The sequence below is a fragment of the Tamandua tetradactyla genome, chromosome 15, assembly GCF_023851605.1.
Source record: "Tamandua tetradactyla isolate mTamTet1 chromosome 15, mTamTet1.pri, whole genome shotgun sequence".
In the NCBI taxonomy this organism is placed as follows: domain Eukaryota; kingdom Metazoa; phylum Chordata; class Mammalia; order Pilosa; family Myrmecophagidae; genus Tamandua; species Tamandua tetradactyla.
In genome coordinates, this window is record NC_135341.1 from 75950541 (window position 1) to 75976336 (window position 25796).

Consider the following 25796-nt stretch of genomic DNA (forward strand, 5'->3'; position numbering starts at 1 on the left):
AAGCACACTCTAGATCCATCAGTTCTTCTCACCTGATATAGAGTGGGAGACAGACTGTTTGTAAGAGCAATAATACAGAAATAAAAACAAAACAAAACCCCACAAAATTAAAAACAAATAACAGTAACTGCAACCTAATTAAGGTTCTTTCCATTGACAAAAATGACACCCCTGCATATTTCATACCACTGAATCTTTCTCCCATCACTTTGAGTAATCTCTGTTATGAAACAAGTATGAGATATTTTTTAACTGAGAGACCCTGATAAATAGAAAAGTAATTAACCAATGGTATGTGCAGGTAGAAGTCAAGTTTATTGTTATATTTTGGGATTTTTTGTAAGCATCCCTCATAAAGATCAATAATTAAACTTGCCTGCTTTTAAGTGGGAACAAGGAGGATTCCAGTTGACAAATCCTGAACCTGCCTGTGTTTTCGGTGATCTTGACCAGGTGATCACACATTTTCCCTATGAGAAGAAAAAAGGACAGATAGAAAGACAAAATGTATTTAGAATTTTAGGACCTTAAATATGTAAACTTTTAAGTTTGTTGATAAAATAGCCAAATTTATAGTATTTAATTACCTATATAAATTGAAAATCATGTACTACATAAAATAATTCATTAGGTTTTAATACTATTTTCTATTTTTATATTTTTTTTTTTTTTTTTTTTTTTTTTTTTAAAGGAAAGACAGAGAGAGAAGGAAGGAAGGAAGGAAGAAAGGGAAACATCTTTAAACATTTTCTTGTTTTTTATTGTATTCTGTTTTTCCGTATTTGTTACATGGGCTGGGGCCGGGAATCGAACCGAGGTCCTCCGGCATAGCAGGCAAGCACTTTTGCCCGCTGAGCCACCGCGGCCCGCCCTATTTTTATATTTTATGAAACAATCTTATCCAAATGCTTTAGCTTTGTCTTCTTTTCTAGAGCCAATTTTGAGTCCCATAAGCCATTTTGCAGATATACTAACAAATAAGGATAATTTTGGCTACACTAACAAATGAACTTCAAGTTCTCAGAGGCTTATCCCAATGGAAATTTATTTCTCACTCATGTAACAGTTCAATGCCGGGTTCCTGGTCACATGGTGTGATCACATATGATGATTTAGGGAGCCAAGTTTCCATCTTGTGGATCTACAGTCTTTAAGTATGCTGTGCTTCTCTTCTAACTGGTGGGGCCTGAGTCTTGTCCCCCCAAAATAAAATGCTTTAGCAGCTATGCATTATGATGAAGATGAATTCTGGAGCATTAGCCAAGCTCCAGAATGGGATTAGTGAGAAATCTCAAATAAATGGGAACTTACCAGGTGTTGTATTCTGATGTATGATTCTGCTTAAAACATAGGCTGAAAAGTTGGAAAACTCAGCCATTTTTTTTTACTTGTCTCTACAACATTAAACAATGATACACTCTGAAAAGAAAAGAAAAAAAAAGAAAGAACGCTGTGCTTACCTGCATGAAACTGATAGAAAGGAAAGAAAGGATAACAAAGACCATCACCTCAGCCCAGAAGAACACAAATCACTTCTCACATCTTACAGGCTAGAATTAGTCACTAATCCTACCTAGGTGCAAGGATGTTTGGGAAGCAGAGCCACTGCTCAGCCACAACTCTAACCATCTTTGGCATATCATCTTGACTTACAACAATTTTTAGATCTCTTTATAATGCTGTCACTAGAAATATTCTCTTAAGTACTCATTCATATAATAGGGAATTATTTATTAGCAAGTCTTATATAAACGAATGTGGGCACTACTGTTCATTTTGCTTTTTTAAAACCCTCTTTTAAAGAGCTTGTTTATAAAAGCATCCAGTGGTCGCAATTGTGCGGTCACCATCCCCAAAAAGGATCCTACTTGAATTTCCCTTCTTCCCTTTTGATTAATGCAAGTAACTTCTGTAAGCAACTCACACTGGCTTTACTGAGGTTGATTTAGGCCAATGGACATTCCCCAAACAGTAATATTTTTTGAAAGAAAATATTCAGAGAGCGCTCATATTATGAATGAATGTAAGGACTTGACTATACATCCATTCTTTTTTCTAAGGTATAATTTTGGAAAGAAGTCTTGCCATATAGTCAAGCTTATATGTTATAGCTCCTTCAGTTCATGTTTATGGTCTGGTTAAGGAAAGGGAAGATACATTCAGGGGAAGGACTGAAAGAAACATTGAGAGAGGAAATCAGAAAAAAAAAAAAAGGAGCAAATGAGAAGCATAAAAGGGAGAGAGCAAGAGAGTGAAAACCCAACGGCTCTTATTCTTCTCCCCCTCCTCCCACTTCTTACTCAAAAACTCATCAAAGACACCCCCAGGTCCCCAAACCGTCACCCCTCAACTCCTTTTCTGACTATACATCCCAGTCCTTACCTTCTATGTCCCAGTCATCTAACAGTCCAGTCACTACCATTTCCACCTCCAGATCTAGCCCACCTGCCCCATCTCCCCATCCCTGACTCCTAAGTTAGTTAAAATCTCTTGTTTCATTAATTCTTCGGCTAGTACCTCAATTGACAAGTTGTAGCCCATGCGGAGGAAATTCTGAGGCAGGTCAACAATGTAGGAACTAATGGAGCTCTCCCCTCTGCCGCCTGCCACCAGGGAGTACTTTGTGGAGATGTTCTATCGGAACGAGACGCACAACAAGCCACATCCTCTCACACTGCCGGGCTGCACCCACAGCTGTCCTCTGAGGAAGTTTGTGGAGCTGGTTGACCCCGTGATCCCCCAGGACTGGTCCACGGAGTGCAGCATCACTAGTGACCACCAAGGTACTGAGGATATTATAAATTAGTTTGCGTGGAGCACCCTTTCTCAGGATGGATGGTGCTTTGAGAATGACTCCCAGCTTTCAGGGGAAATTGTTTTGGGGTGATTATTGTATATTTCAGGGAACCCCCATTTCAAGCAACTCCTATTCCTCACTTGGCCCTGCCCCAACTTGCCATTTGCCCAACCTCAACTTGATTTTTTCAGTGTTAATATAAGGGAGCATCTGTGCCAAAACATAGTAGGGATAAAACTCAGGTTGAAGTTCATGTAGCTGCTAAGAGCTATGTGACTGATTGCAAGGGACATGTTGGTGTTTAAGAACTCCCAGATTTTGTTTGAGTGGAATTAGATGAGTCTGTTCTTTAAGTGTTCAAAGTGAAACAGATTTCAGACAAAACCTACAATCTAGGGTGAGAGCAAGGAAGGGAAGAGTTGAATCTTAGGCTAATAGGCAAATGAACAACTCACCCATGAGTTCCAGCCTTTGCTCCAGAAAAGACAAAGAAAAGAGATACAGTCAAGGGACCTGGGGGAATCTTCTAGAATGTAAATCTGGTACTATATGTGTTTCTATTTGTGTTAAAATGTATTGGCAAAGATGAAAGATAAAGGCCTATTTGCATTTTGGGGGCTTGGAACATCCATGTTCTGTTTGAAGAAACTGAAGTCAAACTTGCCAGAAGACTGATGTATGCAATGCCTACAGCAGCTCTTGGAGAATATATGTATTACAACAAAAAAGTAATCTGATGAAAGCAAGATGTTCTGATCCAGCACATTAGAGATGAGAATACTACATGAATGGAACTTCTCTTAATGCCCTGTGGTAAGAAATGTTGAATCTAAAGGTGATGTAAGACGGGGAGTATATCAAATGGGAGCATAATCCTGTTCCAAGTACCTGCCCTAAAGATCAAAACTTATTAGGATGTTGAGAGTGTGGTTGTGAAATCTGTTCAGAGAACAAAGGGACTGTGTGAACCTTTGATTCTGGTATATTCAGAAAACCTAAGCAATGTCAAAAATCCTGCTGAAAATACTTACTGTGCAAAAAGAAATCATGTTCAAATTGAAACTCTTTAGAATCCTGCATATTTGCCATTTGACAGATGCAACACATCTAGAGAACACCATTCAACATTAAAGATATCCATTGTGGATAAAGAGAGAGAATGTCTAGAGATGGTTTCTACTGGATGCCAGAATCTAGAGCAAAGTTTTACCTTTTCCTAGTTGGACATGGAATGACTGGCATAAGACATCGATTGATATGCTTGTTTATGTTATTTCTTTTTTAATTAAATAGTTGACCTTGGATCCATTATCTGATTATTCTTTCTTCTCCTTGCATGTAACTTTCAGAAATGAGCCCAATGTAATATAGTGAATAAAGTCATGATAAGGAAGTTCAGAAGCACAGCTTTTATTATGAACTTTGAAAAGTATGTTTGTGTATTTAATTAGAATAAAATTCCTGCAGGCTTTTCTTTTCTTTGTTTGTTTGTTTGTTTTGTTGTTCTTGTTGTTTTTGTGTGGGGGGGGTGTTTTAATGTAACAAGGGGGAAATATTAGTGTAAAGTAAAATGATTTGACTGGCTTAAATGAACATTTTTCATTAAAAATATATTTAATTTAAGCTTTACTATGTCAGATAAAGGCTACCCTGATGGATATCCCTGCCACGTCTATTTAAGATGGGACTTGCTAAGAAAATGCCCTCAGGAAGTTTAGTGTAGTGGCAGAGTTAAGAGATGCAAATAATGCAATATAGCAAGTATTATGAATTCTCATTACGTAGATTGCTATGGAGGCAAGAGTTACCCAAATTTGAAAGAAGAGAGGAAGGCTACAAAATAGGGCAGGGGAAGTGTCCTGCAGAAGGTGACAGGACACCTTGTGAAATCAGCTTGGATGGGGCTTTTTAACGGTGTGGTACAAGGTACTGGAGAGCATCTGTCAAACTTTCTAGTGGCTTGAAGGTGGAAAGGATAGGGGAGTTGTCCAGTGGAAAAGTCAGGGTCCAAAGAGATTCCCATAAATTTCATTTCAGGGGCCAATTCAAATAAACTAAAAGGGGAGATGCGCAAGAGCAAGGATTTTTATCTGTTGTGTTCTCAACCATATCTTTCCTCAGCACCTAGAAGTACCCGTGCCTGGTGTGAACTGATAGTCAATAAATATTCCTCATACCTATTCTTTGCTATCATGAATTGCAGTGACACTCACTAACCTAAGAGTCATTTGACCCCACCTTCTCCTTCATTCTCCACATCCAATCTGTTGCCTCATCTTAATCAACTCTACTATGTAGTATGCTTTTAGAATTCTTTTCCTCCAAACACCAAGATCAGCGATTGAGTATTCAAGTAGATAAAACATGATTAAGCAGAAAAATATGTTAAAAAGAGAAAGGAAGTGAGGGAGGGATGGAAGGAAGCTCAGGGGTTAGTGTGCTGGAGTCAGCTTATGCAAGTTTTGAGAGTAGAATGCTGCGTCTCTTCCCAATTCTGGGTTCAGAGACTTCATTTTGGCAGCTTGAGATTGGTAAAGGTGGGAATATTTTTACCACAGGAATCAGTAAATCAGAACTTTTCTTTCTTGTTTGCTTGCTTTTTAGAGCCAGCTTACCAACACACCTCTGGTTAAAGAACTTGTTAAAAACTATGGTATGAGGTGGCCTCCAACCAAGTGAATTCAAAGTTTGAACTTCTCTAAGAAGAAAGGGATAGATTTATTCCATATAGTATCAAGGAGTAATAATACTAGGGGCAGCCAAACTCTTAGAAAGACAGATTGTTGTTCAATGTTGGGAAATTCCTGGGACAGGAAATGTCTGTTGGGCTGGTTACCTCTTGCCTTGGCAGAGATATTACAGAACAGGCATAAACATGGTAGATTGTTAGGGTTGGATGAGACCTTTGTAGGGTCACTAGATTTAGCAAATAAAATCACAGCACAGCTCTTCCTAGGCTGGTGCTCAACTAGGAAAAGGCCATGTGCAGTTTAGTTTGAACGCAGAGATTGTGAAGCCCCATGGCGAAAAGCCAAATGAAGTCGAGTCTGGCATTTCTTAAGCTCATCTGGAGCTGGAGATGAACACAGACCTGAAGGTTAGTTAAGGGAGCTGCACATAACAGCAGCCAATGAAATTCAAGTTGGTGGTGGTCAGAAAGCTATAATAATCTTTGTTCTTGTTCTGCAACTGAAGTCTTTCCAGAAAATCCAAGTCTAGCTAGCATGTGAATTGGAGATAAAGCTCAGTGGGAAGCATGTTACGTTTATTGCTCAGAAGAAAATTCTACCTGAGCCAATTCGAAAAAACTGTACAAAAAATAAGGCAAACATTCCAGGAGCCATACTCTGACAGCTGTACATGATGCAATCCTTGAAGACTTAGTATTCCCCAGTGAAATTGTGATCAAGAGACTCCGTATAAAACTGGATGGCAGCCAGCTAATGAAGATTCATCTGGACAGAGCACAGCAGAGCGATGTAGAGCATAAGGTTGAAACTTTTTCTGATATGTATAAGAAGCTCACGGGCAAGGATGTTAATTTTGAATTTCCAAAGTTTCAACTGTAAGCCAAAATGACTAAATAAAGTATCACTCTCAGAAAAAAGAAAAATCACACACAGATAAATTTGAAAAATACCTGTCATTTTTTTTTTTGTAATTTGATGAAAAAAAAGTTGAATACAGGACATGTAGAGCATCCTAAACAAAGGCAATACAAGAAGCAAGAGAAAACCATTAAACACACGGCATGTCCTATATTTACAGGATGCCCAGCAACCCTACTCCTTTGAGCATTTCCACCTATGAAATTCTCCCTGGGCCTATAAGCAGCGCTTTCAGCTAATATTAGCTGACCTGATAATTCCGGTCTTATAATTTAATTGACCAGAGTCTTAACTGGGAAATTCATGACATGTCTAAGTTCCATACCACATTAAGTGAAAATAATATAATTCCTCTTTTTAAAAGCAAAATGTTTCTTTAATTCAAACACTTTACCAACACAGTTAGACTTTGTTTGCTAGCGATATCCCATCCATTCCCTACCTCAATGTACAACTCCAATTATTTTATGGAGAGAGATTTTACTGGTGGGAAATTCAGGTTCCCCTCATAATCTTTGTAAAGCTGAAAATCAATAGCATATATGCACAAGTCCAGATTGATCATGAGCTTCGTAAAGGTAGGGTCCATACTTCATCCTCTTTGAATCCACAGCCATTAGAGCAATGCTTAGAGGCTGGTGCCTTCAATCATTCTTTGTTCATTGAATACATGTCCAGTGCTCCAGGTGTAGCACTACTTCCTCATGTCTGGGTCCAGATGGCAGAAGCCTGGACTTCAGTTCAATAAATACGAAAGAGAAGAAATGAATGAGCTATGAAAATGACTGCATTATAAGGGCCCAATCATTGACTATGTACAAATATGTACCTCCAACATGTCTGTTTTATGTGGCCCCTGCTTTCAACATGTCACTTTGGCATTCTCTTGTTCCCCCATTAGTATTTGGAGCCCCTATCTAAGAATATCCCCTCCAGCAATCCCCACATCTCAGAAGTGAGGCCACCTCATTATAACACCACCTTTTCATGCTTGCTGCCATTATCTTCAGTCTCCCAGGACATGCTTCGTCATTCATTAAAGACACTGGGAACTTGCTTTGGTATGCACTAACTCCCTTCTCACCCCTGCCCTCCACCTAGGTAATTCTGATTGTTGTAACATTGGCCCATCCTATACCCTGCCCACCGCACCAATACGTGATCCTAGATCAAATCAACCACCCAGCTTCTCCATTCTGATCCACTGAGTTGAGCCAAAGAAAACAAAAGTTTGAGCCTATTTTCAATTTCAGTTTGAAATTTTTACTCAAACTTCGGCTGGGTCTTTCAATACTACTTGGTAAATGTATTCACCCTTTCTGATTCTCTAAAGAAGACCTTATTCTTCTCCAACTTCCAATTCCATCTTAACTTTTTTATTCTTAAGAAATAACCTGAGGTGAGCAAGATGATACATTGAAAAGTCCTTTAATTTTACTTTTTGTCACCTTAAAATATCTAAAACATGTTCCTCCTCGAGCACCTAACTCGTCTCCCTGTGTTTTTTTATCCCATCCCTACAGTCTCCTTCAGGTCCCCAATGAATCTTTTAGTAGCTTCGTTTTCTTTCTCTGTGCTGGCTCCTTTCCTATTACTATGAAAATGTTCAAATATTATTTCACCAAAAAGGAACTTTAAGTTCCTGCTCCCTTTCATTCTCTTCAAATCCCAACTTTCTCAGAACAGTAATTACCATTTTCTGGTTCTCGTTTAACGGCCTCCTGCTCCTTGACTATCATGTAAAGGGTATCTACCCTTCGCTCATCTCTTTTTTGAAACTTTCCCTTTGAAGGCCATCAGTGTCTAACTCAGTGGGCATTTTTCTTTTTTTCATGAAGTAGCTATCAATATCCTCTGATTTTATAGAGAAGGGAAATAAACCTAAAGAGTAAATTGCCACAAGTGGTAGAGTCAAGATTCAAACATAACACTGTCTTAAACCATATTTCTAGTACATCATCTTCTCTCTCCATCCCATACTGTCTTGCAGACTATTGCCTTAGGAAAAATTTCAAAAATTGGATTAGTGGATCAAAATATATGAATATTTGACAAAGAATGTGTATTTATTACGTGCCTACTATATGCTTAGCAAATGTCTGTGTACCCAGGTGTTAAGTCTGATAATGAGGAAATGGTAGCAGATAAGAATATTGGGCCCATGTGACTTGTAGACTTTGAGGGCAGGGGAGAAGAACAGGGAGAAGAGAATTAAACAAGCCCTAACGGTAAAGTATAGTAAGTACTATGAGAGAGGATATGCAGGTAACTATAAGACCATACAATAGAAGCAATTAAACTAAATCTACAGGGCTAGGGAAGCCCTCTCAGAGGAGGTAATGTTTAAAATGAGTCCTGAAGGAAAGAAGGAATTAGCCAGATGGAGAGGAGAGAGGCAAATATTTCAGACCAGGAGGTTAAAGACAGCATTGAGTATTTTAGGAACTGGGAAGAGTGCCATACAGTGAAAGTACAAAAACTGAAGCTCGAAAGGCAGTCATCATGTACCTTATAGGTCAAGTTGAATAGCTCTAACCATTGAAATATTTTAGGCAAAGTGAGCTGATATGACGGCTGTTTGTTTTAGTAAGATTAATTTGACTTCAATTGGGAGAATAGATTGGAGGGCAGTGGGATTGAGGACAGGGAGAACAATTAGGAAACTGTTGTAGTAATCCAAAGAGTGGTATTTTCCTATGTGAGAACAAGTGGAGGAAAGTAGACTTATTTAAAGGGTAAAAAGAAGAAGAGTAGACAAGACTTGGAGATTAATGGCAAGGAGAGGTTCTTGATATATATGGCCAACGTGTTTTTCAAAAAAGTGATACCAATTCACACTGCCTTCACGTGTATGTGTATGTTGTACGACTGTGTGTGTGGAGTGGAGTGGCTTCTCAGACTTTAACTGCAGGAGACCTTTTAACAGTGAGACACAATTGACAATCACTTGACATTGAGGCTCTCCATTTTCAGCTTCCAGAACTTTATTTTGTTAGACTCACAAAACCCTTTACAGTACAAGGGAACATATAATTTTTAAAAATAATAAGTACACATGCACAGCTCTCATCTGGGCCTTCTCTTTGTTCTCAGACTCTATGGGTACTTTCTTTCAGATTCATACCTCCCACCTAAATGAAACTGTGCACAGGGCGCTACCGTCAATTCCCTCATTCCACATTCACTCCACTCCATCTTCTACATCTGCAATCCCCATTTCCACATCTACTTATAGAATTCTAGCCCTTTTCTCCAGCTGCCTACTGATCACTGCCATCTAGAAAGTAACCCAGTCGTACAAAGGAAACAAAACTCATTATCTCCTCTACTCCAAATTGGTCCTTTTTAATGTACTCCTAGTCTCCATTCATGGAATCTTCATCTTCTCATTCACCCAACCGAAAAGCCACAGGGATGCCTTTGCAACAGGCTCTCCTTTGCCAGGATATTTAGTCCATCACCATAGCTTCTCAGGAGTATCTCTTGAATTCCCTCATCTGCATTCCTGAGGATGCAGCTCCTATTCTGAGCCCTTGCTTTTTTCTTTTTAAATGGGCAGGCACCAGGAATCGAACCCAGGTCTCTGGCATGGCAGGTGAGAACTCTGCCTGCTGAGCCACTGTGGCCCACCCGCCCTTGTTTTTTTAACAAAGACATTTCAGTAGTTCCCAACCGGTCCTACAGTGTCTCCATCATCTAATCTTTTCCCAAATTGTTTTTTAAAAACACAAATTGGACCATGTTACATCTATGGGTATTAATAGCTGATGATTTCCACTTTCCCCATGGCAAACCAGGCCCTCTAAAAACTAGTCCCCAACCAATATATCTGGTCTCACCTTTTCACAGCCTATGCTCCCACCACACACAACTTCTCATATTCCAAACCTTCCCTTGCCTAACTTCTGTTTCATGGCAAAATCCTACTCCCCTCAAAGGCCCAGCTCAAATCTTACTGTTTTCTCTGAAGGTTTTCCTAATTCTTTCTCTCCTAAATAGAAGATGTCCTTTAGATTGTAACTTTCTCTCAGTTCTAGGTACATATCTTTTGTACCTCTACTTGAGTATTCATCACCTTATCTTATACTTGTCTATCTGGTTCTTCCACCAGACTTTGAGGTCCTCAAGGGCATGCACCCAGCACGCAGTCTGCCTGGCATCTGGTGTATACTCAGTGCATGTCTAAGAAAGAAGAAAGGAAGAAGGGAGAATTTTCCATGGCACCACTGTGTGATGACATAGCCAATAAAATAATTGAAAATAAATTTCCAATAATAGAAATTGATGAAAATTGATTTCTAAGAATCATTAGCATCTGATTTCCTCCCTCATTTCCATTTAGTCATAAGTGCCACGTCGGGACACGGGTATGCAGTTTGCAGTTTTAAACAGGAAGGTCAAGGTAGCCCTCATTAAGATGAGATTTGATCACAGAAGGTGAAGTATAACTCAGTCCAGTCATTTATGAAAATGTTTATGTTCCAGGCAATCGTAGAGCTATAGAAAAGAGCCTGAGAAAGAGTATACCTGGCATTTTCTGAGAAATAGTAAGAAAATATGTGTGGTCAAAAGAGACTCAGTCAAGGGAAGAGTAGTGGGAGAGGAAATCCAAGATAGGGGGCCAGAGTATCATAAACTTTTTTGTTCTTTTATTCTGAATCTGATGAGCAGCAACTGTAGGCTGTTTTAAGCAAAGGAGTGTCATTATTTGACTTGAAGTCATTTGCTTCAAAGTAGATTGTAGAGGAGAAATCTTCTCTTAGGGGACAAATCAGTGGTCATTATAGTAATCCAGGCAAGAGATGGCAATTCAAAGCAGGGGAGAAGTTGTCGGTTTCTGAATATACTTTGTGGGTAGAATCAACAAGATTTCCTGACATATTAGGTATGAGATGTGAGAAAAAGAGATGAATCAAGGAAATTCCAAGAGTTTGGGCCTGAGCCACTAAATGGAGGGAGTGTCCATCATTTGAGATGGGGAAGGCTATGGGAAGAGCATATTAGGAGAGTGCCAAATTGGGGGTCCACATATTGAGATTGAGGTGATTATTAGATGTCTAGGAGGAGATGTTGAGTAGACAGTTGAATATGAGAGTCTTGAGTTTGGGAGAGAGATCTGGGAGAGATTTAAAGTTGGGAGTCCTCAGTAAATAGATATTTTTTCAAATCTTGAGACTCATGTAATTCCATGTAGTCCAATTCAAATTCTCTGCTTAAACCTAGCCAAATTATTGAATCTCTCTGCTTCTCATTTCATCATCCCTACAATGATAGAGTTAGGCTAAATCAATAATTATCAAATAATAATTCCATGGAGCACTAGTGTGCTGTAGAATGGGATGCCAGGATGAGAGAGACGTTTGCTCCCCCATTGTCTAAGTCAACCAACAGACCACATATATTTACAGTGAAAAGACATATATATTTAGAAATGGTTCAAACCAGTATTTATATGTGTTCTTAGTCGGTACGGGGAAGGGAAAATAACTTTCTAGATGAAATACTGAATTCACATCTCATGAGAAAAAATCCCATACATCTGCTTCATGACTTGTTATCTATTAAAGCAATATAGTAAATAAAGGTACAGATTAGCAACAGTACACAGTTATACTTAAAATGCTTACTACAGTCAACATGTGATCATGATTTCCTTTTTAAAACATATTTACTGAAAATCAAATTCAAAGGCTGAAAGATGATATTCCATTTCTTTTTAAGACCAGTTAAGGATTCCAAATGAGTATTCAGAATTTCCTTTGACCCTGAGACTGTGAACAATTGCCCCACTATAGAAAAATGCAAAACGTTGAGGCTGAAAGAGGATTTTAGAAATAATCCAGTCAATTCCTCCTCTGACAATGGAGGAACTGAGGCCCAAAGGCCAGAAGTCATGCTGGAGCTGGAACTTGGATCTTCTCGTGACTCGCAGCGATCTTTTCACCGCACTATGATGACTTCAAAGCTGCTTCAGAAACTCTCACCACCCCCACCCCTTGCAATTTACAATTAAGGAAGAAATCAACACTGATGTATTATCTTCATATTTTTCTAATGGATTAATTTTATGTTAATGCTTTTCCTATTTTCCCACAGTGCTGAGGGTGGTCCTTGCCATTGCCTTTTGCCTGGTGTCCGGTGTTCTAGTGCTGATGCTGTATGGCCTTATCCGCCATGGGCCTTGTTGGAAGAGAGACTCCTATCGAGACATCTGAACGGACATCTGAATAAGGGCAGACCAGTTGGGTAAATCGCCATGTTACAACATCTCTTTGTGATGTAGCATTCAAAAGAAAGGCTAAAAAGAAATCCATGTGGGGATTACCCTGCCACATCCTTCCTTTTGAACCTGCCTAGAGCACAGACTAAACTCAGAGCAACCCAAGGGCAGCAGCTGGACTAACAGATGACCGCACACTCAGGTTACTTAGTTATGTCCCTTCATCGTTGAGAAGTGGGGCAGGCTTCTCTTTCAGCTAGAAAGAAGCTTTTCTGCAAAGAACAGTTGTATCCTGTGACACAGATGTTCAGAGAGAAATAAGAAGCCAAATTCCAATAGCCCTTTTCCTGTAAAGAGCAAAGGGTACAAGGAGGAACAAATGTAAAGAATAGGAAAGACCAAATAATCTAAAGAATAGATTAGACTAGAAGTAGTATAATAAAGGATGATTCTTAAGAAATAAGACTCAATCGGAAGTTATAAACTTTTTCTTTTGCTATTAAATAGGTTTATTATAGACATACATACACATTCCTGAAAAGAAACCCTATCCAGTGCTTAATAGCTAACAACCTTCTGTTTACCCATGCATGCACAGACCTATATTTAAAATACTTTAAAAGAGGTATTTAATTCTCAGTAACTACAATTTCAACCACTTCAGTTGTGACTCAGGTCATTTTTTCCCATAATTTCTATAGTGGGGAATAAATAGAAAATTCATGTAACCATGGTCCTTTTGTTAACCTTCACTGTCAGAGCTTGATATGTATACAGTTTGGTTTATTTATTTCTATTTAAAAATAAGAGATGTTACTTTTATAAGGGCTATTCATGGCCATGATGAAACGACATTGTTTTTTTGTTTGTTTGTTTGTTTGTTTTTTTGGGGGTGCATGGTCCGGGAATCGAACCCGGATTTCCCACATGAAAGGCAAGTATTCTAAGACTGAACCACCTGTGCACCCATGACATTGTGTTTTAATTGCACAAATGTGTCTGATTTCATAAGTCAAGCAGAAAGAAAAGTGGACTGAGGGTTGACTACTCACAACCTCAGCTCTACACTAGCTTTGGACCAAAGACTTAGAACAAGTTCTTTTACATCTTAAACCTTGCTTTCCTAATCTAAAAATGAATCTGTACTTGATGAACGTGGAGGTCAACTTCTAGCTCTCATATTCTGTGGACAATGTTTTTTCATTTTATGCTATGGATTGGTCATTGCCCAAGCAAGTGCTTTAATGAATGGTATATTACATGAAGCTTGAAATTTATTCTGAATAATTTTATTCTCCTCTGTGCTCCCAATCTTACAGTTGGTGGGAAATTCAATCTCATTCATTGGTAGTGTTCTCCACCTCCTCAGGTTGTAGTGAAAGTCCCAGAGTACATTGGTGGGAGGAGTCAGAGAACAAATCTAGAGTTCTGTCCAGCAAACTCACTACCCATGCCAACATGGTCATCTGAAGATAGGCAGGTCTGCCACCATCTGAGCCCTGGGCCATCTTCTTGGAGTCAACCAGCCTGCACCGTAGCCCAGTTCCCCACACGTGGGGTGATTCCTGCAAACAGAGCTGGGGGCTTTGCCCTGCACAAAAACTCCCCCAAGCCCCATCCCATCCCTTAGTCTGAGGAATCTTCCTCTTCCCTCAGATCTCACAGCTTCCACCTCTTAAATTCCAAGCACCTGCCTCTAACCCCTGGTTTTCTACATTAATTCTCCTCATTTAGCCATGGCTATTGCAAACAAAAGTCTGAGAAGCTGTCTTCTCTTGCCTGGCAATTTCTGCTTCCTGCTGCAATGCAAAAGCCCATCTAGGCAAAGAAACACAAGATCTGGCTACGTTCTTGGCATGGGAAAGGAAAAAACATACATAGCAACAAGAGCAAAAGACAAATTTTGTCTCAGTAAAGTAGTCAGCTGTTATCAGTAATTAAGGCACTCTATCTTATGCTAATAAGTGATTAGACTTTAAAATAAAAGTGTAAACAAAACCAAAAGTCATGGATAATCTCACTCATTTAACAAACATTGATAGAGGACCTATTATTTACTAACTCCTGAATTAGATGATAAATTGTTCATCCCTGATGTGATTATTAAGGTGTTTGACTCCAATAATGACCTTATACAGAATCGGTGGAATATGAAATGAAAAACCCTCACAACCTTTTCCCCATACCATCTTTTAATACAGCCAGTGGCTAAAGGGAACTTTACTTTCCATTGTTCCTGAATGACTTTTTTATCATACCCATTTCTCTTCCTTTTACTCTCCCCTTTGGTTATTGTAAAGAAAACTCTCGCTTCAACTCAGTTGTTCACGTTACTGTCTACAGAGCTTCTATGTTGATAAATACTGTAATTGTTTTTCAAACTTCATGACAGAATGAAAAATTGCTAATCATCCAACTTCAACAAAAAAGAATGCAAAGTCTCTCTCCTGATAAAATTGACTTTTTCAATGGTTTAGAAATAATCAGTCCAGTTACAGCTGACGATAAACATTGTTTGAAAGACAATCACTAGGGACAAGGCAACTTCTACCCTGAAAACTTTTCCCTGCATTTGAACCACTATAAAGGTTTTGAGCAGGATTAGAATAAATCCAAATTATCACAATAAAATAAAGACATCTGCTAATGTTAAAATATCAGTACTGCTACACAATTGTAATGCAATTATGTTAAAACACTGAATGAAGGTGCATGTGAGGTATAGGTTTTTTGTTTTTGTTTTTTTTTTCTTTCTATTATTGTTTTAATTCTTATTCTGTTGTCTTTTTATTTCTTTTTCTAAATCGATGCAAATGTACTAAGAAGTGATGAATATGCAACTATGTGATGTTATTAAGAATTACTGATTGTACATGTAGATTGGAATGATTTCTAATTGTTTTGTTAATTCTTTTTTTAATGAATAAAAAAAAAAAAAATATCAGTACTGTTGGGTGGGCGATGGTGGCTCAGTGGCAGAGTTCTCACCTGCCATGCCGGAGACCCGGGTTCGATTCCCAGTGCCTGCCCATGCAAAAAAAAAAAAATCAACACTGCTCATGTGGAACAGTACTAAAGAAGAGTTACAGTTAGAATATCCCTCTCTAGAATGTCAAAAAAGTAGTAAGAGAAGACAATTATTAAAGTCATCTCTCTATTTTTTGCCTTCAGGGCATTAGGAGAGTGCAGACATTAGAGGCAAGAATTCTGAAACGTACTGAAAGTCATTTAATCAACAAATCTTTTTGTATATGAGAATTGGCATTTCTTCCCCCTGAATTCAGTCATGTTCCCCATTCTCCCATCTTCCTGTCCCTTTTTATTTTGTCCTAGTACTGTTAGCTTTGACTCTTTCTTTTAGCCAGGGGATTTCCAGGTAATTGAAAGCCAAAGTGTCACTTTTCTCTTTCAAAGCTCTCTTTATTGGAATCCCATTTGAACAGTAATATACATGTTCTATATTTTGATGCTTTAAACAAGGGCTACCCAACAGAAATATGATGTGAACTACAAATATGAACCATATACGTGATTTTAAATTTTCTAAAAGCCAGGTTATAAAAGCAAAAATAAATGTGAAATAAATTCTAGTAAGTTCTGTTTATCCGATATATCCAAAATGTTACTTCAATATGTAACTAATAATAAAAAATATATATTGACATAGTTTTCATTTTTTTCACACTTAGTATTTGAAATCTGATGTGTCTTTAACCCTTAAGGCACATCTCAATTAGAATTTGCCACATTTCAAGTACTCAAGCTTCAAATATATGACTAGTGGCTACTGTATCGGACAGTTCATACTTAGACTATTAGATGACAACCTCTTTTAAGCAGAGAGGATGTACATTTTTTTATAATTTGTAAAACCTACTTTTGGGTTATTGTGGAGAAATAAAAATCATCCTTAATTATGTGAATGTTTATTATTATTTTTGTGTTTATGATGAATTGATGAAATGTTTTCCTGAAATGTTTAATTTGTAAACCCATGTTTTACAGTAGCAGCGCAAACTTATTCCTAAATTATTCCAAACTGGACTAGTTTCTTTTCTTACTAAATGTCCTACAAAGGAATGTGAAAACAAGTTTAGACAAATGTTTCTAGGTTTTAAAGTTTTAGTAAAATCTTTATTGCAAGTAATCTATATCCACAACAAAAATAAATGCAGATACAGAATACAAATTCAACAAATGGTGCTACAATAATGGGATACTCACATGGAAACATAATGAAATGTGACTCTGACCTACAGCATACAAAAAACCTTAATGGCAATACCAAGTTCTGGCAAAGATATGGCGCGCCCAGAACTCTCATACATTGTTGCTGATGGGAACGCAAAATGATATCACCAGTCTGGGACACTGTTTGACAGCATACTATAAAGTTAAACATATCATATGACCCAATAATCCACACAACAACCTGTATATAAACATTCATCAAAGCTATATTCATAATTGCCTAGAATTGGAAACAACACAAATGTCTTGAATGGGTGAATAGATAAACTAAATATGGGACATCTGTACTATGGCATACTACTCAGTGTAAAAGTAATAAACTTTATACACCCACCTTCATTGAATCTCAAAGGCATGCTGAGTGCAAGAAGCCAGCTTCAAAAGGTTTTCTCTCTGCTAATAAAAATGTGAATATTCTTTTAGAAGAAAATATTAAAGCTCTTCAATTGTTATAATATTTTTAACTTTTTCTATTTATTTCTTCTTGAGCACTATTTCCTACTGCTTTCTTATTAAATGTACATCTACATTAAAAATGACTATACTGGGTGGTGCAACAGTGGCTCAGTGGCAGATTTCTTGCCTGTCATGCTGGAGACCTGGGTTCAATTCCTGGTGCCTGCCCATGCCAAAAAAAATGATTATACAGTATTGTACTGGTTTGAAATGATGTATGGACCCTAGAAAAGCCATGTTTTAATCCTAATCCCATTTTGTTAAGGCAGCCTCTTCTTCTAACATTCAACATTGTATGTTTGAAACTGTCATTAGATCATCTCCCTGGAGATGTGATTTAATTAAGAGTGGTTGTTAAACTGGATTAGGTGGAGGCATGTCTCCACCCATTTGGGAGGGTGTTGATTCATTTCTGGAGTCCTATAAAAGAGGAAACATTTTAGAGAATGAAAGAGACTCAGAGAGGGCGGAGAATGCTGCAGCACCACGAAGCAGAGAGTCCACCAGCCAGCAACCTTTGGAGATGACGGAGGAAAACACCTCTCGGGGAGCTGCATGAAACAGGAAGCCAGGGAGAGAAAGCAAGCAGATGACGTCATGTTCGCCATGTGCCCTTCCAGCTGAGAGAGAAGCCCTGACTGTGTTCGCCATGTGCCTTCTCACTTGAGAAAGAAACCCGGGAACTTCATCAGCCTTCTGGAACCAAGGTATCTTTCCCTGGTTGCCTTTGATTGGACGTTTGTATAGACTTGTTTTAACTGGAACATTTTCTCAGCCTTAGAACTGTAAACTTGTTAAATTCCCCTTTTAAAAAGCCATTCTGTTCCTGGTATATTGCGTTCCAGCAGCTAGCAAACTAGAACAGGTATTCATCTGCTTATCTTTTTGTCTTTTTGGCATTCAACCTCTGCTATGCAGTGAAATGACATTCTTGGGAACAGGAATAACGTGGCTTCATCTGCTCTCAGTGAAAAGGCTATACATTTAAACAAGTCCTTAAGGAGAAATATAACTTGAAATACATCATTATTTCATGTTCTTGTGAATTATAATGACAGAATAGAAAAATTTGTATTCATTCATTATAAGATATTGTGTTCCTATTAAAATATCATTTAGTTATATATTATTAAGAAAAAACTTTTAAACTCTGATTTGACACCATAGGACTAAAATTGGCCAAACTTTAAGGTAGTTATAAATAAGAGCATTCAAAGTAGTTTGTATTCATTCATCAGGAAAATAAAATTATGTATTTTAATTATTAAAAAGTTTCCATACTGTGTGGTTTCATTTTTATTACTATCAAAAAAACAAAACTGTAAGAATGGAGAACAGATTAGTGATTGCCTAGAGTTATTGCTAGGGACAGGTGGTGTACATAAAGAGAGAGCATGGAGTTTTTCAGGGGACGAAGCTGTTTTGTATCCTGATGGTGTGGTGGTTTCATAGATCTCTATATACATTAGAATTCATAGAATTCTATGCCAAAAGAAAAAAAGTTGACTTTACTGTATGAAACTTAAAAAATAAAATAAAAATAGAGTAAAAGTAATTCTCTTAATAAAAATGGCCCTTTCCTTCAAAAAGCCTTTGAAGAAAACGAGGTCAGAGCCAAATTATCCTCCAAAATCAGCATCAACTGTTGCTCAGCTTCTACTTTGTTTCACACAAAAAAAATAGCTGTTGAATAAGCCTAAGAAAGTCTTCTAAGACATATAGTTGAATAAGATAACCTTAAGCTTTAAAAAAAATGACAGTTTTGATCTATGACTTGATCTATGAATTAATCTGTATCATATGTAATTGAGACCATGGACTAGATCTATCAGGTGAAAATGAAATTATATAATTGCATCTCACAAAAAAAATTTAGCAAATTAATTTTATAGTTACCGCATGGACACGTAATGAGTGTATGGACCTTTAGCCTATCAACTCATTTATCTGTATAACTTCAATCTATAAATTTCAGAGATTCATTAAAATTCAAAAGATGTGCTCTTTTTTTAAGCTTTTGTTAGCACATTTGGTATCAAGTTGATCAAAATGGCCCATAACACAATTTCGAGATGTGTCTTACTATCTCATGTTAGTATAGTATATTTCTTTAAAATTAACAATAGATTAAATTGTTTGTTCATTGGATTTACTAACGTGATATTTTCTGTTGCTCACATGAAGCTGAAAGCAGATTTACCTTTACCTATAGGTATTTAGGGAGTTAAAAAAAAATGTAACTTGTATTTTTCAAAATGACCTCAATTGAATGTTTGGAATAAGGAACCAGTTCCCGAACCTAGATCCTCCATCATAAGCTGGTGTCATGACCCAAAGTAGGTCTCTTAGTCTGTCTTCTAGTATCTCATCCCCCAAATGTGGTTAATTATTGTGTTTTCTCTCTGCTGCCAGTGATATATAATAAGACTAATTATATTAACCACAACAGTAGCTACCAGGGCACTGGGCTATTTACATATGTCATCTCATTGGATTGTCATAATAGCCTTATAGATATTATAAGTAGGTCTGTTAATTATTGGGACTTTGGAGTTTTACAGTTTAATTCCAGCTTTGCATTTTAGACGCCATGGCCTTGTAAAGTTCAGGACCCTCAGCTCTGTTCTGCTCCCTGCAAGCCTACTTTTCTGAGAACAGCTGCCCCTATCTTCTCTTGATTTCTCTATAGATGTCCGTTATTGAATCTCAGTTCCTTAGCCACCTCTGTTCCTGCTATTATACTGTAGACTTTCAAAGGTTTTGGAGACCATCTACCCAAAATATTATTCCTTCTCAAATTCAATTACAATGACTTTTCTTTCACTGCAATCCAGTTACGCATTTATTGGGCCATATATATTACTGGGAGTGTAAGCATCTTAGAAGTCAAAGTCCAAAATTCCCGTGACCGACTAATCCTTTTATCCTCCTGGTTCTTTCTTGCCCCCACATCTCCATCTAACCTCATAAAATCCTCTGGTCTCTTGATCTCTATAGCTTCCCCTTAGTGTCAGCTCCACTCCCTTTCAACTCTCTTCTTTCCCTGTCCAGCCTGAAAGTCACAATTAATCACTTGAGTTTCTTAACACAGCCCCTCTTTTTAAAATATATTAAAATATCTTTCTTGAGTTGGTTCCTTCTTCCCTTGATCCAGTGACCTTCAGTCCTGCCCCAGTTCCCTCCCCTTTTCCCTCTTTACATTCATCTTTTTTATTTTCTTTTGCTCTGGTAGTTCATCATCCCACTGATTCTTGCTTTATCCCTGCCATACTTCAAGGAGTGCTTTCAGGAGTGTTAATGTTGATTCAACTGCCAAATCTAATGCACACAAAACATTCTTATCTCCCTGCATAGTTCTGCTGCATTTCAAACTGTAGATCTTTCAGTAAGGATTTGAAAAGTTGTGTATTGTCCTTTGTCTGTTTTTTCTATAGGATTGTTGAACTTTTTCTTGTTGTGTATATATTTTTTATTATAAACCATGTAATAGAACAAAAAATTATCTCTATTAACAGATATCTAAATACAATGTGGTTTTTAAATGAGATAAAGTGAAACTGTGTATATGTACTTGTATTCATAAAGATAATTATGCTAACCAAAAACTATACAACAATATGAAACATTAATGGCAAATCCAACTACAAGAGAAGATGTTACTCTGAATTCATGTTTCATCGAGTTTCAAAACCCACCAATTTTTTAGTCCTTTTCTTGTACATTATTCTGTATCCACATTCTCTGCATCTGATTGCATCCCTGGACTTTACTTCATTTTCTGTGTGACATTCTCCATAGATAGAGATCATTGGCTGCTGCTTTTGGGGGTTACACGTCCTTCTGGGTGTCCATTGTCAGTCACCATTAGATTATACCATTATGGATGGTTTCTGTTTTATGTGTTTATTTGTTCTTCATTCAAAGCAGGAATTCTTAAACCATATTTTGGGTCACGAAACTTCTGGCTTTCAGGTACAACCTATATACTGCTTTGGGAATAATGTTTTAAAATATATAAAATAAAACATAATATTATCATAAAGTATGCCAATTAAATTGAAATACTTATCACAGTGTTATATTGTGATAGAGTAATATAGTGCTTCTTTTTTTTTTGTACCACTACTGGTCTTTATTAGTAAAGAAAACACAGTATTGTTGAATTCAGACATTATCACTCTTGATATAATATTAGTTTTTTTCCTATTTGAACTAGGAAAAAAGGGGAGTCAGAAATTTGAATATCATAATCAAAGTGAACCCTCCTAACATGTTTAATTATCCTTTCTTTTAAATTGGAGCTTGTTTCCCTTAGTCTCTAGTCCCTCCCTTGGTTGAGTTCCAATCCGGGAGCATTGTTGTTTATTCCTAGCTCAGTGCTTCCTTTGATGTGGTTGTCTGAGGCACGTTTCTAGTGAATACAAATTAACTCAAATACTGGCAAAGGGAAGGGAAAGAGAGGGGCAGCAGAATTGTCACGGAAGATTCATTTGCCTTTCATGTTTAAGATTCTCAACTAGCAAGAGTCTTTTCTGTTTTATTTTGTTTTTTTAAACATTGCTTTTTGGAGGTAAGAAAAGGTGGCAAGATATCCCTATCCTATGTTAGTCACTATCTGTGAAATACTTTTCAACCCAGAGATTGAAGGACTATATTAAATTTATCTTGGATTTTTGTAAACGTATTGCTTCTTTATTAACACTCTCCATAATAAGCTCTAGTGACAGCTTTTTTAACCACTATATTTCAAAGTACTGAGGAATCTAAATATTTTGAGATGTTTGCAACAACTGAATGCAACGTAAAAATACTTGTGATTTCTATTAGTAGCAAATCGTAGATGTTGCTAAAATGACTGTAATTGGTGCCTACATTCAAAATTGACAGAAATGCTAAACTTCAATTAGACATTAGGGAAAACAGAAATATAATGACCTTCACAAATGACCTTGAACTCCCCCCATCAAGATGCAGAATCTATTTCCCCACCCCCTTGACTGTGGTTGAGTCTGTGACTGCTGTGACCAACAGAACATATTGGCAGAGATGCTATGACACTTCTGAGCATAGCCTTTAACTGGTCTGTCCTCTTCTTCCTTCCTCACAGAAGCAAGCCACCACGTAAGAAGTGTGATTAGCCTGAGACAACCATGCAATGATAAGCCCAAGCCATAGGAAGCACCCTTGGAGAATCAGACACCAGGTGGAGAGAAAAGGAAACCAACAATCACTAAGGCACCAGACACCTGCATGAAGAAGCCATCTTGAAAGTGCATCCTTCAATCCCACCCACCCTAGCTGATGCCACATGGATCAGAGGTAAACTGCCCGTTCAAGGCCTTCTGAAATTCCTGACCCACACATTGTGAGCAAAATAAAACACCTGTTTTAAGTCACTAAATTATGGGTTAGTTATGTAGCAGGAGGTAGGACAAAGGGCAATGGCCATGTTCTGCTTGCCTCTTATATCCTTCACATTGATCAGCAAATTGACTGGAATAAACAGTTGTTGACAATAATTGAGGCTTGCATAGCATTTGGTGTCAGTAATGAGTCACTAGAAGTTACATCATGGAATCAAAGATATTGTCCAGTGGATGGCCTAAGGCTATAAGACCACATTTCCAAGGTCTCAGAATAGTCCAAGAGCCTCCCCAAATGCTAACTCCTGGATAGGGTCTCAAAGATTATTCCCAGAGAGAAGTATCAGAGAATTTTAGAGAGGATAATGGAAATGCAAGTTGAAACAGTGTAGTTGTACTGGGAGCAATCCCTGTGCACAGGAACACTTAGATTGGATCTCAGGATAGACCCAGTGGGGCACTTTAGAATTAGGTTGTAAGAATAAACTCCGAAGTCACTCTGTTATTATTGAACTCTGGCTTGGCCAAAAGGCCTGCCATGCAATCAGAATAAGTGACTTAACCTTGCTGTGTCTCAGTTTGTGTATCTGTAAAATGGGATAAATAGTATAAAAATACTCTCCTCATAAAGGGTATAAAGAGGAATAAATGCATTGAGACGTTTGGAACATTGCCTGGCACAAATAGCTCCCACTGAGAATCAAATGGATCACTTTCTTGAATTATTGGAGTTGACTCTTGAATTACTAGCTAACTAAATGTGACTAAAATACATTTTTGCTACATTTGTTTTTTTCTTTTTTTACATGTGTTTTTATGTAGTAAATGAGATGATCTTAGGTGGTGTGCATTGATCAACTTTTCATAATTGTAATAGTTTATACTTAGTTTAATGTGTAACTAGCATTTCTGAGTTCCCACATAGGATGAGGATAACACTTTAAAAGAGATCAATTAAAAATATATGAAGCCATAAATAGTAAATCTGTGGCCCAAATAGGGAAGATAGAACCCAAATGCCTGAAACTGGTATTTAGGAGTTGTAAACCCAGGAGTTGGTAAAGGAAAGAGAGATGGAGAAATGGAGTCATTTTCCATATTCACCAAATCAGCATCAAATTCCAGCAGTTCTTTCCCATCCTATGGCTCAATCTATTTTCTTTTCATTTGGCTACCCTAAAATGATTAAAACTACTTAAAATCAATATCTTTCAAAAGGGCAATGCATCTTTAATGAGGCAAACTGTCATATTTTTATTTCAGCATGTTTCACCTGAAAGGATAATTAATTGTGGTCTATAAAGCACTGGTCTACAATATATTAATTTGATAAAAGTATTTTCTCATTAGAGAGATTTTATTGCTATGTCTTCTAGTTTCTGGAACAAACTTGAATTTGGGTCTGATTCTCTCTCTCTTTCTTTCTTTCTTTTTTTTTTTTTATTAACATGGGCAGGCACCAGGAATTGGACCCAGGTCTCCTGGTATGGCAGGCAAGAACTCTGCCTGCTGAGCTACCATGGCCCGCCCTCTCCTTCTTTCTTTTTTTTTTCGTGGGGTCAAGTTTGAATAACTCTTTGAAGAGCTTATAATAGACTTTCAAACCATTCAGTTTTGATGACAGGATTTGGCAGTGACTTTGCAGCACAACAGTGAGGGGGAGATATGGCAACTCTGATCAGAGGTTTCAGCACAAGTTTTTGCTAGGCAGGGGTATTAGGGCATGTGTGGCCAAATATCTGCATACTTTATCAATATATCAGATTGTTAACCTGGATAGCCTTGTCCATTGCAGAGGGCTGAAGATCTGGGGTTTATTCTCTGTGTCAAGCATTTTCTGAGGGCCTCCAGTTGGGTAGTGTAGTAACATGAGCCTAACTGTGCCAAGTGAGACAGGAAATATTCATCCATCCACCCATCCACCATCAATCCATCTGCCATCTATCCATCCATCCATCCATCCATTCATCCATCCATCCATCCTAAAAATAGTTATTGAGTTCCCACTCTGACATTCTTCTAAGCCTTGGGGATATAGCAATGAACAAAAAGGACAAAAACCCTTCCCTGTTGAGGCTTACCATCCTCTCCCTCCAGGACACATTAGAGGAGTTGTCCTATTTCCTGTGCTGTGCCACAAGCCTGCTGAGAAACGTGTTGACTTTTGTATCTAAGGTTTGGAATTTGGGAGATGAACCAAGTGACTGTTTTAATCACTTGGACAATTTTCAAGTTCATTGTGCTTTGAGAAAAGGCCATTCATGCTTTTCTTCTGGCTTCAGAAAGGGAGATTGCCTGTTTTTCATCATTGGAAAATCTGCTTCATGGTCTGGTCTCATGGAGATAGCCAGATCCTTCCTGAAATCAGTTAATGAAGGGCATCAGTTCACCAGTAGCCCACTAAATTTTTTTTTAATTTTATTTTAACATTTGTTCCCCCTATTATTTATTTTTATTCCATATGTTCTACTTATCTGTTGACAAGATACATAAAAGGAGCATCAGACACAAGGTTTTCACAATCACACAGTCACATTGTGAAAGCTATATCATTATTCAATCATCATCAAGAAACATGGCTACTATAGGTTGAAAGTGAAAGGTTGGGAAAAGATATTTCATGCAAATAACAACCAGAAAAGAGCAGGAGTGGCTATACTAATATCCAACAAATTAGACTTCAAATGTAAAACAGTTAAAAGAGACAAAGAAGGACACTATATACTATTAAAAGGAACAATCAAGCAAGAAGACATAACAATCATAAATATTTACGCACCGAACCAGAATGCCCCAAAATATGTGAGGAATACACTGCAAACACTGAAAAGGGAAATAGACACATATACCATAATAGTTGGAGACTTCAATTCACCACTCTCATCAATGGACAGAACATCTAGACAGAGGATCAATAAAGAAATAGAGAATCTGAATATTACTATAAATGAGCTTGACTTAACAGACATTTATAGGACATTACATCCCACAACAGCAGGATAGACCTTTTTTTCAAGTGCTCCTGGATCATTCTCAAAGATAGACCATATGCTGGGTCACAAAGCAAGTCTTAACAAATTTAAAAAGATTGAAATCATACA

The 25796-nt window shown here is 37.6% G+C and overlaps 1 protein-coding gene and 2 pseudogenes across 4 annotated transcripts in view; 2 read left to right on the forward strand and 1 right to left on the reverse strand.

Annotated features, from left to right (window-relative positions):
• ACP3 (acid phosphatase 3) overlaps positions 1–23381 on the forward strand; it is a 182352-nt gene extending 158971 nt beyond the window's left edge. For all 4 annotated transcript variants that reach the window (XM_077130129.1, XM_077130130.1, XM_077130131.1 and 1 more), the window contains 3 exons: positions 2614–2783; positions 12502–12651; positions 22440–23381. In XM_077130129.1, coding sequence (XP_076986244.1) covers positions 2614–2783; positions 12502–12620 — 289 coding nt within the window. In that variant the 3' untranslated portion in view covers positions 12621–12651; positions 22440–23381. The remainder of the gene's footprint in view (positions 1–2613; positions 2784–12501; positions 12652–22439) is intronic.
• LOC143657775 (small ribosomal subunit protein eS7 pseudogene) lies at positions 4696–6366 on the forward strand (annotated as a pseudogene).
• Positions 21007–21184, reverse strand: LOC143658062 (DNA-directed RNA polymerases I, II, and III subunit RPABC4 pseudogene; annotated as a pseudogene).
• Positions 23382–25796: the final 2415 nt, after the last annotated feature.